The following is a 15533-nucleotide window of genomic DNA, read 5'->3' as shown; positions in this document are numbered from 1 at the left end:
GAGGGAACAGGGCAAGAGGGGCTTGTCAGGAGGAGCCCACACCCATGCAAGGGATAGTTATTATCATGAGGGTCCTGTAAGTGCTCAGAGTAACAAGTGCATCAAAGAAACGCTGAGGAAACTAAGGGCAAGAAGATCTGTAACAAGGCAGCAAGTCTCAAAAGAAAATCTTCAAAAAGAGAGTCAGCAAATAATAAAAATTAAAAATAAAAATAATAAAAATTTAAAACAAAAATGAAAATAATTTTAAAAATAAACAGATATAATATAAATATAGTTTAGTTAGAAGCATAATTGAGTTGTCAATTTTTAGCCAATTCATTTTCCTTTAAAGGTACGTGTTTGGTAAAGTTCCTGGATGTGCTACAATTCTGACAGTGACTAGCCAGAGTTTATGTGGGGACAAACTCCTGCCCAGAGCTGCACTCCCTTTAGACACTAGCTGCAAGTTCAACGGTCCCCAGGCTACCTGCCCTGCTGACCAACTGGCCACAAATCTGGGGGTTCCCACAACTCCCTCAGATTTGATAATTTGCAGGAATGACTCACAGAATTCGAGAAAGCATTACACTTGTGATTTCAATTTTATTATAAAGGATAAAACCCAAAACCCGTCCAAAGACAAGATTCATGGAGACAGGTCTGAGAGGGTCTCATCACCCCCTCAGCACCATGATGTATGAATACCAATCAGGCAAACTCAACCAAGCTTCAATGTCAAGTTTTTAACTGGGGTTTCATTACTTAGGTTGATTGACTGAATCAATCACTGGGCATGTGACTGAACTCAATCTCCAGCACCACTTTCCCTTCCTGGAGGTTGGAAGGTAGGGCTGTCATGTGGCTCAAAATCCCATCGTTCTAATCCTACAACTGATCTTTCCAGAATAGCCAGACCACGTTCTGAAACTATCAGATGGTCCATCGTGAGTTACCTCTTCTTTAGCACAAACTCGTGTGATCTTGGGGCCCACTGTGAGCAGCAGAGACACTCCCATCACTCAGGAATTTCCAAGGGTTTAAGAAGCTCCCTCCCAGGAACCTGGGATAAAGGCCAAATTCTTTATTCTACAGTACTTGGGGACAGAAAGTCACAGTCATCATAGTTCCTTTGAGAAAGTATTTTCAGAGCCTTATACTTTATTTGATCCAAATGGAAACATGTCATGTCTACCTCATTGGCTTGAGGCCAATGAGACTTTCTTTAGAGACTATAGGAAATGAGGATGGATGAACTTTGGTCCCCTGACAGCAAGGTCTGGAGAAAACTCTGTAATTCTGCGGTTTGCCTCAGAAGGCACAGCTGCTATGTCCAGTCTTAAAATTTACAGCTAGCATCACACTTCAATATGCCACGCAAGAGGAGAATGGTCCCAAAGTGCTGTGGATCGTCATTCTTTACAGAGAGTCACAGTCTCAGCAGGAGGCAACGGGGAGCCACCACTGCCCCTTTCAGAATCAGAACTGTCTGTCCCTCAGCCTCCCAGGAAGCAGGACCCACTGGAATCCATCTCTTGTATCATAGAAATTCTTTATCTGCCTCCATTTCTCTCTTTGACAGAGGGGAGAAAAAAAGGAAATAAACCAAGAAATAAGTTAAGCAGACTTTTTTGTCTATGTTATAAAAGTGTAGCCCTGCCTAAATATTTACCTGAAAAAGTCAAGCGTTCACGTTGAGTGATTAATTTATTCACCCTTTCAACAGTAATTTAGGAAGCCCCCACTTTGCATGGCAGGCATTGTTCCAGGTGCTAAGGATATACCTCATGGAACTTACACAGTAGTGAGGGAAGAAAAGAACCACAAATAAATCCATGTTGCCAGGGCACCTGGGTGGCTCAGTGGATTAAGCCTCTGCCTTTGGCTCAGGTCATAATCCCAGGGTCCTGGGATCGAGCCCTGCATCGGGCTCTCTGCTCAGCAGGGAACCTGCTTCCTCCTCTCTCTCTGTCTGCCTCTCTGCCTACTTGTGATCTCTCTCTGTCAAATTTAAAAAAAAAAAAAAAAAAAAAAAAAATCCATGTTGCCAGACAGCAATGTGGGCTGCTAAGGCAAAGAGGGTAGAGTGAGGGAGTAAGGATGAAACATGGAGGACAGTCCACCATTTTGGATCAGGGTGCCAGGGAGGGTGTCAAGGAGGAAATGATATCTGAGCAGAGATTGAAGGTGGTAAGAGAGCAAGAGTGCATGGGTCTGGGCAAAGAGCATTTCAGAAAGTATAAAGGTCCCAGGCAGCAGTGGGTGTAGGCTGTAAAGGGCACAAGGACTCTAGAATGCTGGCAGAGGTAGAATGAGGTGCAGACTGATAGACTAGAAGTCAGGGAAGTGGCCAGGGGTCAGATCAACAGGGTATTGCAGAACAAAAACCATTTCTCATCATTTGGAAAAGAACAGCCATTAACTCTAGCATGTCCAACCACTCCTCTCCCGTCCCTCCCTGCCTTTTTAAGTGGAATGACTACATATTCAAAGTATTCAAAGTTAGGAAAAACATGAACTGTAACTCCAAAGGAAGACAGAAAAGACATATGTTGATTTAAAATTAAAAAATAAAAAAAGATTGCTTCCAATGGTGTTTTCCAAGCTTCATTCAGAGACTCACCTATAAAACCCCTCATAATTCAAAAATATACTCCTCTGATTTTCCATCCTTCCTACACTGCCAGACTATAGTTCAAAGCCCATTTTACACCTAAGGCTCATGCTGGCAGGCAACAATCTTAACCTCTGCCTCTTGGGGTTTCTAAGATTAACATTAGTTAGGCATGCAATTTTCAGAGGACATTTTTTTTTTCATTCTTCTCTATAAAATCTTTATTACCTTCAATCATATTTTTCCTTGACTCTATCCATCATTGAACATCCAAGACAATCTAGTCAAACAATCTATGATGGCAGGTGTCTACCGTCATAGACTGCGAACACAAACTTATCAGCTTTGCTGCAACAGACCATCTCTAAATGAATTCCAAAGAGGACAAAGCAAAAGGAACAGAACCAAAATGAACATGCCACCATTTCTTTTAGATTTTGGGCATAGAGGCTAGAGCTGATTTTCATGGTTGGCATATCATCTGTGACTAAAAGATGCAAACTGCTGCAAAAAAAAAAAAAAAAAAAAAAAAAAAAAAAAAAAAACAAAAACCAAAAAACCTCTCCAGATCCAAGCATTAAAATGTTGCAAATCCTTACAGCTGCACGTATTAAGATATTCTATTTTTTAACTCTGACATTTCAAACCACCCACTTTCACTCCTATGGTGTATATCACCATCAGAATCCTTCAATAAGATAAACCTTTATAGCGAACTGGTAGAATACTATGATCCAGCAGCCTAAAAGCAGAGAGACTCAAGAGTTTAAAATCCTTTCATTTGCCTTAGTTTCCCCATCTTTAACATGGAAAACCCCTGCTTCTTTTTTATTGAAGGAAGCTTCTCTTTGCTTCCTGATCTGGATGGCTCTGCTCACAATCCACCAGGAGCTTTTTCTCAAGAGGAAAAGGGCAGAGAGGAAATAAAATTAAAAAGCTAAGCACCTTTTAAATCAATCAGGGCCATTCTTCAAGGTGGGGGTTATGGGCATCATGGGTTTTGGTTCTGTGTCAATTAAGTGACTACAGAGTGACTTCGTGGGCTTAATGTCCTGATTCCAGAGTTAAAAACAGGTCATGGCCAGTGGAGGATAAAGCAGCAAAATAAAAAAGGTGACTGCTGCAGATTAAGCTTTCATAGATGTTTTGATTCTGCTCTACAATGGTCCAAAAATATTCCTGTGTGCCTTTGGAAATAATCTTAGGAAAAGACCAAATATAAGATTTGACTGTGAACACAAATTCATTAGAATTCTAAACTCACTTCAAGGAATACAGAGATGAACATTTGTATCAGTTAAAGTTTGACTAGAGAAGCAGAACCACCAGAAATGATAGAGCAGAGGGATCTGCTGTAGAGATCTGACCTTTCCCAACTGCAGAAGCCCGCTGCACAGCCTATGCAAGCCTGCTGCTTCTGTCTTCATGGAACCCCACACGGCAGGCGATTAGGAGGGAGGAAGGATGGGTGGACTTGAGAAGAGCCAGAAGCAATGAACATGAACCCAAGGGTACCTCTGCTGCTCACAGCCTGTAAGGCTCCAACTTTAATGATGCGAGCGGCTCAAACAGGCTGGCGCACTTCCGCAGGGCTGCACACACACCTGCACCATGATTCCACGTAGCTAGAGCACCATGATCTGGAGAACTCTGGAAAAGCCGTGGACCTAGCCAGCAGCGGGTTAGCTGGCATGTCGGTGACAACCCACAGGAGCTGTGACAGCACCAACACCTACACCAGCCCTCTGACCAGGTACCTGGCCACTTCACTTTCACTTTCCAAATCTCAGAGAAATGTCTCTAGTACAACTATAACCTTGTGCAATAAAGGGAAAGAATTTCCAAGAAACAGAGTTCCAATTCCAATAATTTGATGTAATACAAAGTCATCATATCTTGGTAAACTGACTTCATTTTCCTTTGCACCCTGCCCCACAAACTGGTAGACACTAAAAATCCACTTCCTTACTCCAATTTCAGCCGATTTCTTATGTAAGAAAAACTGATTAAAATGTTTCTATGCATGCAAGTACCTTTATATAACAAGCATTACACCTCTCTTTTATTAACTTATTTATTTATTGTTTATTCTTAAGGTAATTTCTAGCTCTCAGTTATGTGAGACATTCATTCAGTGAATCAAAGATAATAAATTATTTTAATAAAAACTAAGCTTGAGGGATGCCTGGGTGGCTTAGTTGGTTAAATGTCCAATTCTTGGTTTTGGCTTGGGTCATGATCTCATGGGTCCTGGGATCAATTCCCCCCTTCCCCCTCACACCCCATGTGCTGCACGGAGCTCAGGGGGAGTCTGCTTGCAGAGTCCCTATGACCCTCCCCCCACTTGCATGTGCGTGCAGGTATGCTCTCTTGCTCTAATAAATAAATAAATAAAACTTAAAAAAAAAACCCAACAACAAACCTAAGTCTGAGTTTTGCACTGGGAAAGACAAGATACAGAATGAGAGAAAAGTATGTGCCAACCCCATAGATGACAAAGGACCTTTACCTACAGTATAAAAAGAAATCTCAGAACTCAACATAAAAAATAAAATCCACTTAGGACAAAAGCTTTGAAGATACATTTTAAGGAAGAGGATATACAGAGGGCAAATAAGTACATGAAAGTATATTCAACACCATCAGCTATAAGGGAAATACAAATTAAAATCACAATGAGGTATCACTACATGACTATTAGAATGGCTACAATAAAAGTGACAATACCAAATGCTGGTGAGGAAGCACAGTAACTGGATTACTCATACAGGTATGGGAGGGTCTGGAAAATAGTTAATCAGTTTCTTAAAAAACTAAATATGCAACCACCATGTGACACAGCAGTTGCAATCCTAGACATTTATCCCAAAGAAATAAAAGCAGTGTCTACAAAAAATCCTGTAAATGAATGTTTATAGCAGTTTTGTTTGTAACAGCCTCAAACTGCAAACAACACAGACGTCCTTCAACAGGTGAAGGACGAAACCGTGGGACAGCCACGCAACAGAGTACTACTTAGCAACAGAAAGAATGAACTACTGATATGCAACAAATCTGAATAAACTCCAGAGAATTATGCTACATGCAGAAAAAGCCAGTCTCAATAGGATTAGATACTACATGATTCCATATATAGCACTCTCAAAATGACAAAATTATGGACATGGAGATTAGTGTTGACTGTGGAGCAGGGTGGGGTGTTACAAACTGGGGGGTTGTTATGAATGAGGTGTTTATAACTATGATAAAGAAGCAGGAAGGATCCTTATGATGAAACCATTCTGTATCTTGACTGTGTCATAATCTTGGAAATCTACATGTGACGATGAAACTGCATAGGACAAAATGCACATTTAACAGAAATAAAAGAGTATGGGGCGCCTGGGTGGCTCAGTGAGTTAAGCCTCTGCCTGCAGCTCAGGTCATGATCTCAGGGTTCTGGGCTCAAGCCCTGCATTGGGCTCTCTGTTCAGTGGGGAGCCTGCTTCTCCCTCTCTCTCTGCCTACCTCTCTGCCTACTTGTGATCTCTCTCTCTCTGTCAAATAAAGAAAATCTTAAAAAAAAAAAAAAAAGTACATGTAAAACTGGTAAAATCTAAATAAAAGCTATGGATTATATCAATGTCAATTTCTTGGTTGTGATATTATACAATAGTTATGCAAGGCTTTAACCCTGGAGGAAAATGGATAAAAAGCTCTACATTATTATTTTCAACTGTATGGAAATGTACAATTATCTCACAATGAGAAAGGCTTTTCTTTTTTTTTTAAATGCCAAAGACAATATAAGAAAAGAAAACTAGGGGCACCTGGGTGGCTCAGTCTGTTAAGCATCTGCCTTCAGCTCTGGTCATGATCCCAGGGACTTGCGATCGAGTCCTGCTTCAGGGTCCCTGCTCAGCAGAAAGCCTGCTGTCCCTCTCCCACAACTCCTGCTTGTGTTCTCTCTCTTGCTGTGTCTCGGTCAAATAAATAAATAAAATCTTAAAAAAGAAAAGAAAACCATAGGCCAACATTTATGATAAACACAGATGCAAAAGTCCTCAACAAAATCCTAGCAAACTGAATTCAACAGCACATTTAAAGGAACATAAGCCATAACCAACTGGGTTTTATCCCTGGGATGCAAGAATGGCTCAACATACACAACTCACTTAATGTTACATACAACATTAAAAGAATGGAGGGTACAAATTACATAATCATGTCCAGAGACGCAATGAAAGGATCTGACAGAATTCAACACCTTTCATGGTAAAAAGTCTCAAAAATTAGGTTCAGATAGAATACCTCAACAAAATAAAGAACGTACATGAAAAGCCCACAATTAACATCATACTCAATGGTGAAAAACTGAAAGCTTTTTCTCTAAGATCCAGAACAAGAGAAAAAAAAAAAAAAAAAAAAAACAAGACAAGGATGCCCACTCTTGCACTTCTATTCAGCACAGTACTGAAAGTCCTACCCAGAGCAATTATGCAAGAAAAAGAAAAGGCATTTACACTGGGGAAAAAAAGAAGTAAAATTATCTGTTTGTATATGGCACTGATTTATGTTAGATAAAAAAAATCTGCTAGAATATTCAAAATCAGTAAAGTTGCAAGATACAAATCAATAGACAAAAATTAGCTGCATCTGCATTTCAATTTTAAAAAGTCAGCTGCATTTCTGTACACCAATAATGAATGATCCAAGATTAAGAAAAACAATCCCATCTACAACAGCATCAAAAAGAATAAAATACGGAGGAGTTAACTGAAGAGGTAAAAAACTTATATAATTAAAACTATAAATCACTGATGAAAGAAACTAAAGAAAATACAAATAAATAGACATCCCAAGTTCATAGATAGAAGACTTACTATTGTTAAAATGTCCATAATACTCAAAGCCAATTATAGTCAATGTATCCTATATTAATATTCCAATGGATTCTTTTTTTTTTACTGAAATAAAAAAAAAATCACAAAATTCATTTGGAACTACAAAAAAATCCTGAATATACAAAGCAATTCTGAGAAAGAACAAAGCTGGAAGCATCACACTTCCTGATTTCAAACCATATTACAAAGTTACAATAATTAAAACAGTATGGTAGTGGAATAAAAACAAACACACTTACCTATGGAAAAGAATAAAGAGGCCAGAAAGTGACCTACACATATATGGTCAAATGATCTTCAATATAAAGGCCAAGTATACACAGCAGGGAAAGGATAGTCTCTTCAACAGTGTTGGGAAAAATGAAAAATGGTACCCACATGCGAAAGAATAAACCTGGATGCTTATCTTACACTGTACACAAAAATCAACTTAAAATGTACTGACAACTTAAATAGACCTGAAACTGTAAAACTTCCAGAAGAAAAACAGGGGTCACGATCCCAGTGTCCCAGGATAGAGCCCCACATCATGCTCCTTGCTCAGTGCGGAGCCTGCTTCTCCTTCTCCCTCTGCCTGCTGCACCCCACCCCCCCACAGCTTGAGCACTCTCGGGATCTCGCACTCTCTCGCTCTCTCTCTCTCTCTCTCTCTCACTCTCGCTCTCCCCCTCTCTGTCAAATAAATAAAATCTTAAAAAAAAAAAATGGGGAAAACTTCATGATGTTAGACTTAGCAATGATTTTTTAAAATATGACACCAAAAGTACAAACAATTTAAAAAAATTAGGTAACTGGGACTACATCAAACTAAAAAACCACTGTACGGCAAAGGAAGTAACTAACAGGGTTAAAAGGCAACCAATGGAATAGCCAAGGATGTATCTGATATGTTAAATACGTAAGAAACTCCAACTCAAGGTTAAAAAAAAAAAAAAAAAAAGGATGAAAAAATGGGCAAAGGGCCTGAACAGATATTTCTCCAATAAAGGCTCAGCCATAAAAAAAGAATGAAAGCTTGCCATTTGTGACAACATGAATGGACCTAGAGGGTATTATGCTAAGTGAAATAAGTCAGAGAAAGATAAATACCACATGACTTCATTTACATGTGGAATTAGAAAACAAAACAACCAAACAGAACAAAACAGAACAGACTCAGATACAGGAAACAAATAACTGGTTACCGGGGGGGGGGGGGGGGGGGGCAGGCAAAATAGGTGAAGGGCATTAAGAAATACAAACTTCCTGGGTGGCTCAGTGGATTAAGCCGCTGCCTTCGGCTCAGGTCATCTCAGGGTCCTGGGATCGAGCCCCGCATCGGGCTCTCTGCTCCGCGGGGAGCCTGCTTCCTCCTCTCTCTGCCTGCCTCTCTGCCTACTTGTGATCTCTCTCTCTGTCAAATAAATAAATAAAATCTTAATAAAAAAAAAAGAAAAGAAATACAAACTTCCATTTATAAAATAAATAAATCATGGAGATGTAATGTACAGCCTAGGGAACACAGTCAATCATATTGTAATAAATTTGTATAGTGACAGATGGTAACCAGACCTATAGTGGGGACCATTTTATAATATATAAAAACATCAAGTCACTATGGTATACATCTGAAACTAATAGGGTATCATATGTCAATTATAGTTTAAAAAAAAAAAAGACATGGCCAACAGTATGTACATGAAGAGATACTTTAACATCACTAATCATCACAGAAATGCAAATCAAAATCATAATGAGTTATCACCTCTGTCACACCCATTGGGCGGCTTTTATGAAAAAAAAAAGATAAGTGTTGGCAAGGATGTAGAAAACTAGAACCACTGTACACTACTGGTGGGAACTTAAAAGGTGCCGCTCCTATGGAGAACAGTATAGAGATTCCTCAGTAAGTTAAAAATACAATCAGCTCATAATCCAGCAATCCTATTTCTGGTTAAAAATCCAAAAGAATTGAAATCAGGATCTTTAAGAGATATATGCACTGCCAAGTTCACTGCAGCAATAATCACAATAAATAAGACATGGACACAACCTAACTGTCCGTGATCAGATGAATAGATTAAAAAAAAAAAGTGGGGGGTACCTGGGTGGCTCAGTCAATTAAGTGTCTGCCTTCAGCTCAGGGTCATGATCCCAGGGTCCTGGGTTAGAGCCTCGTGTCAGGCTCCTTGCTCAGGAGGAAGCCCACTTCTCCCTTTGCCCCTTCTCCTGCTTGTGTGCTTGCTGTCTCTCTCTCTCTCTCTCTAATAAATAAGATCTTTTAAAAAAAATTTTTAAATAACTGGTCTATACATACAATGAAATATTATTCAGCCTTAACAAAGGAAATCCTGTCATATACAACAACATGGCTGGCCAGGGAGGACATTATAGTAAGTGAAATAAGCCAATTACAGGGCAAATACTGCATGACTGTACTTACATAACATATTTAAAATAGTCAAATTCATACGGAGAGTAGAATGATGGCTGCCAAGGGTGGGCGGTGGAGCCCGGAGAGCTGCTGTTCAGCAGGTATATAGTTCCAGTTATGGAAAAGGAGTAAGCACCAGAGATCTGCTCTACCACACTGTGCCTAGAGTTAATGATATTTTACTGTGCTCCTGAGAATTCTAAATGGCAATTTCAGGTTAAGTGTTCTTACCAGAATAAAAATAAATAAAAATGATCTCGAATTCTCAAAGATTTTTATTAAAAAAAGAAAACCTAGCTTAAGATATAATTAAAATAGTGTGTATATATATTTAAAGGGCCACTTTATTTTCACCAACTATCTAAAACAAAAATCATAAAGACTTAATCTATGTAAAGAGTTTCAGGCCAATGCTTGTTTCACACTGAGTTGTTAATAAATTTGATTTTCTGTCCTTCTTTGCAACAACCTTTAGAGTTGTATGAGTCTAGCACCATCAACAGGACTCCCCCCCCCCGCCCCCACAGGCTTCTCCTTATGCTGTTGCACAAGAAGATCCAGTGTGGAAAAAGCTTCCACGTCTTATTTTAATTCACACCTGTGAACATGGAAAGACGAGCTAACGTTCTCTTTCTAAGGAAACATCTACCCCTTTCTGATTAGTGCTGTTCTGCTCTCTAGATCTGCAACTCAATCTTCTCAAAAAAAAAAAAAAAAAAAAAAGTATATCTTACACAGCCAGTAAAATGAGATTATACAAAGAGCAATGGTCTTAGACGCAAATCTGCATTTTGTAACCAATGAGAACACAGTGAGGAGTTTGCCCCGCCCTGTAACTCTCCTTCCTTACCCGTTTCCCCAAAACCCTTGCTAACGTTCCTCATCAGTGGCCTTGCCTCATTGTCTACTTCCCTCCCCACTCCTCTTTTCTGTCCCTGCCATCTCCTGCATGCATGAAAAAGCACTTTAGAAAGTCAAGAAGTGAAAACATCCTTCCCATCCTCCACCAAGTGGGCACTGGCATTTGGCCCTAACCTTTTAAAATGTAAAATGCTCAGGTCAAGACAGTCTCCATGGCTGTTACTAGCCCAGCACATCTCAGGCTGTGAGCTTCCACACCTTAAATGAACCATCAGTCCTCACTGTAATAAATGAAAAGGCAGGCCGATCTAGAAGATAAACATATATATTTGTGTCATCTAAGATTTTAAGAAACATTTGGAAAACTGAGAGTACTGAGCAACTCACTCAGTAGCTGAGGTTATCTTTCAGCCAAAAAAGCAAAACCACTTTCCAAGAGGACTAATGTTTACAAAATACTCTCTTCAGAGTCAAATGTTGAATTTCCTCACTCTCGTTTAAAACACTGAATTTTCAATGCAAGAATTAAGTCAAAAGCCCATGAATTACTGACAACTGCTATGATTTCCTTTTCTAAGTCATCACAACCACCTGTCAAGAAACCTTGGCCTCCTGGCCCCAGGCAAGCTTTTCAAGCTGCCTATCCCGTCTCGAATAACTATTACCGTAAAGACGAGTTCATATTACACCCACTGGAAAAGGCTTAAAACACTGATGATACTGAACCGATATTTCAAGTTTTTGTCCAGCACATTATAAGCTTAAAGGCTGAGCCAAATTAAAAAGGGTTGAGTCAAGCTCACGGTGTACCAGGTAACACTCATACAAAGCCCTCCTCCTCTTCTTTCTGAACCAAGCCCTCTTTTAAATTCAAGAAAATACTCCACCCTACAAAACCCTGGCGTTCTCTCGGTTTCTTTTACACTTTATTCACACCAGAAATGCTGAATCATGACTCTGAGGTTGTAAAATAAAAACTATTTCGGTTGGGACACCAGGATCTCCAGAGGATCCCACGCTCTGCCTTCCTTTGCTTTGCATCTTATCTAAATCCCGAGCCCTTCCGCAGACCTGCGGACTGGAAAGGCTCCGGGAGCAGCCAAAGGCTGCAGGTCGGGGGAGAGCCTCCGCTCCCTCTGCTGCGCCTCCCCAAAACCCTTGCAGCCCTGGCACCGCTCTCGCCTCTCCTCCGAACGCAACCCCAAAGGGACTGATTCTCTCGCCATCAGCAAGGCTGCCCAACAGCCTCCGAAAAATTCCCAACTTGGAAGCATCCCCACCACAGCCTCCCGTCCGGAACTCGCCGGGCTCGCGCGGTCGCACTTGACCACCGTCCCGCAGGGGTGGGGGTGCGGGAGCAGCTCTAGCAGCCCCGCTCCCAGTCCTTGCCCGAGAGACCAGCCCGCCGAGACCGCAGACTCCAGAGAAACTCGATCCCAACTCCCAGCTCGCGCCTCCCGAACCGCCCCGGGAGCCCAGAGAAGCGGGGCCGGGGACCGCGGCGCGGAGTGGCGTGGACAGCAGCAGAGGAGGGAGGCGTGGAGAGGAAGGGGCCCCAAGAAAAGAAACGACCCCCCAACCCGAGCTGGTCCCGCAACTTCTCCCAGCTCGGACGAGAGGCGAAGAGAAACGGCTGCGGCTGCGAGCTGAGGGACTCACTTGAAGGTGAGGACGCAGAGCGGCCGGTAGGACTTGTGGCTGGTGTTCTCGGCCATGCCCTTGCCCCAGAAGTCGTTGGTGAAGATGCCCCAGCGAAGCGGGGCGCCCGGCCGTACGTCGGGGTTGTTCACGATCGCCCACACGTCGTCGTGCACGAACTCGCCCTGCAGGGAGCGGCCGTAGCACAGGCAGCTCGCCCCGGCCAGCAGCGCCGCGGCCCCGGCCGGCGCGAGTCCGCAGCCCCGCCGCCGGGAGGGCGCGCGGTCCCCGCTGCCGCCGCCGCCTCGGGCAGAGCCTGTCACCACCATCGTGCCGCCGCCGCCGCCGCTGCCCTAGCCGCTCCCGGGCGTCTGGCATTCTCCTCGGCCGGGGCCCCGGCGGCGCGCCGCGGCTGCCGGGAGGTGGGCTCGGGCATGATGCGGCGGCAGCCGGACCCGCCGCTGGCGCCCCGCGCTCTGCCGCCTGCGCCGCCGAGTTGGCCCAGCTGCAAATAAACAGCAGTGCCCCCGCCTCCCCCGGCCATCGCCACCTCCTCCGCCCCACTGCGCATGCCCCGCTCGCTCTCGCCTCCACCCGCCCCCCCCCCCTCCCCGGACTAGGGCCGCCCCCCGAACCCCCAGCGCCCTCCTCCCCCGCCCCGCTCCCAGCCGCCCTCAGCCCCGAGCGCCCGCGACCCCAGCCGCCGGAGATCGCGCGCAGGTGGAGCGGGGTCGCGGCGCGGGGCTGCCCGAGAGGCGGAGAAGGGGCCCCGGGGTCCCGCCCGTACTCACCGCCGCCCCCGAGTCGCGCACCCCCACCCCCCCCACCCACGGGGCTAGGAGGGCCTCATCTGCCGGCACCTCCCGGCCCAGGACCAGGGCGGGCTTAGCAGGTGCGCACCCTGAAACCCCACACACCTCGCTCCGACCCAGAGAAAAGTGGCCGCGGCTTCCCGGGAAGTTCCCGGCTTTCAGCACCCCGGACAACAGCGGCGGCGGCGCCCGGCCCCCGGCTCTCCCGCCGGCGTCCGCGCTCGCGTCCCGTCGCCCTGTCCGCGTCCCCTCCCCGGGCCTTTCTGTCCCCCACTGGCCTGCGCCCCGCGCTCGCAGCCTCCGCGTGGGGGAGGCCGTGGGGGAAACGGAGCTGCCCGAAGCGCCTTCCCGAAACCGAGAGAAAGGGTCTGCGGGCCGAGGGCTTCCTGCCGGCCCTGCGCGGTCGCGGGCTGTTTGCCTTTCAGGGCCCATCGCTCTGCTCGCACTTAGGAAAAGTCCCAGCTTCGATTTGGGGTTTGGGTCTGGGCATGGAATTGTTTTCTGAAACATTCCTTCTCAATTTATTTCTTACTGAAACTCTTTAAGACGATCCTGATGATGCTGAGCAAATTACTTTTTCTTCCCATCTAAGTGGATCACTTGGTCTGATGATTATTTCCTGGACCGCGGGCGTGTTTGAACTCTTCCTGCTCAGTCAATACCACTTGAGAAAAAAAGAAAAGAAAAAAAAAATTTAAAACGTTAAAGCCTCCAGCTTTGACTCCCAATCTCCCCATGCTTCTGAAAAATTATTTTCTTTTTCTAAAAATACTAGTTATGTATGTAAATAAAGTAGGTATCCCAGAATAATGATTACTAGAATTTCTCCAGATTTCAAGTCCGTTAACTCTTTGAATCCCATCGCAAATATCCATTGCTATGTTACTTGTTACCCGGAATTTAATATATCCAAAGAGAAAAACTTAAAATACAAAATTAATTCCTTCCCATCCTTCAAAAATTCTTAAAAGTTTCATTGATCTTAAAAAAAAAAGGTAAAATAAAAGGCAGAAATTGTTCTTATAATAACTGAGCATTTGCATGACTCTTTACCACACTAGTTTTTTTGTTTTGTTTTGTTTTGTTTTTAAGGATGTATGGAGCAGTTGAAAACCCAGTGAATGAAGGCAAACATTCCAAAGTCAAGATTTCGTCCATTTTACTTTGGTGATTTACTTTGGGGACTTGAAACTTAGTGAATGTAAAATGAAATTGAGAAACCCAAGCATGGATGTCTTTATCCTTAGGTTAAAACTTGTTGACCCTTGATAGGTTTAATACCCAGACCCCACAGACACCTGAATCTACCATCTTCCCCACAGAACACAGTACAGCCTTTCCTTTTCCTGCCCATCAATTTAAAAGAAATATATTAAGAGAACACCCTATGCTACAATGTGCTAAATTGTGTGCCTATGTGGTTGTGTGTATAAGGTTAACAGTATAAAAGTCTTTCTATTTCTTTTAAAGATTTTTATTTATTTATTTGACAGAGAGAGAGATTACAAGTAAACAGGCTCCCTGCTGAGCAGAGAGCCCAATGTGGGGCTGGGGCTCAATCCCAGGACCCTGAGATCATGACCTGAGCCAAAGGCAGGGGCTTAACCGACTGAGCCACCCAGGCACCCCTAAAAGTCTAACTTCCTAAGTTAACAGCTGGCTAGGATAATGAAATTCTCTTTTCTGAAATGATTGTAGGTTTAATAAGCCAATATATCAATTCTTTACCTAAAATCCTTACCTTGCGACAAGGTCTTAATCCCAAAGAGTGACTAATAATGGATTTTTACCGAGACCTTTTCTCCCTCCAATTACCCTTAAACAGCCCAGCCCACCCCCTTCTTACCTGAATTGTTTTCCTTTTTTGGTGCAGTGAGTTATCAGAGTTCTCCAAGACCATGGAGACAAGGGTAGAAGGAGGAGAACTGACTCCAAACAGCAAAAAGATAATGGAGGAGATAAAAGGGAAAAGATAAAGGAAACCTCTAAGTGGGATTCCATGTTTCTGAGCTCAGTTTCATTAAGTTTTCCTCTACGTTCCGTGGCATCTCTCTTCTGTTTGGTTTGGATGATGAGTTTGAGATTCCTCTAAAGTCCTCTCAAGCACGAAGCAGTAAATAAATACTTTTTAGAAATGGAGCCGTTCTTTGCAGCCCCATCCCCTCCTATCTCAGTCTTGTTCTGTGTTCCGGGAAAACAGTGTACAAGCAGTGACATCAGAGGTGGGTTTACACTGATATGCCAGTCCATCATGCCCTCTGCTTCTCTCAAGGTGTAAAGCACTCATCTTGGCTAATAAAGGGGTCCACAAGGAAATGAGATTTCATTCTTGT

The 15533-nt window shown here is 43.5% G+C and overlaps 1 protein-coding gene across 1 annotated transcript in view; it reads right to left on the bottom strand.

Annotated features, from left to right (window-relative positions):
- TMTC1 (transmembrane O-mannosyltransferase targeting cadherins 1) overlaps positions 1-12872 on the bottom strand; it is a 267805-nt gene extending 254933 nt beyond the window's left edge. The window contains exon 1 of the mRNA XM_046012428.1: positions 12410-12872. Within this exon, the coding sequence (XP_045868384.1) occupies positions 12410-12717 (308 nt within the window). The 5' untranslated portion in view covers positions 12718-12872. The remainder of the gene's footprint in view (positions 1-12409) is intronic.
- Between the last annotated feature and the right edge of the window lie 2661 nt (positions 12873-15533).

This window comes from Meles meles, chromosome 7, assembly GCF_922984935.1.
Source record: "Meles meles chromosome 7, mMelMel3.1 paternal haplotype, whole genome shotgun sequence".
NCBI classification, from domain to species: domain Eukaryota; kingdom Metazoa; phylum Chordata; class Mammalia; order Carnivora; family Mustelidae; genus Meles; species Meles meles.
Note: the sequence above shows the minus strand (reverse complement) of the source record. Positions and strands in the feature narration are given on the sequence as shown.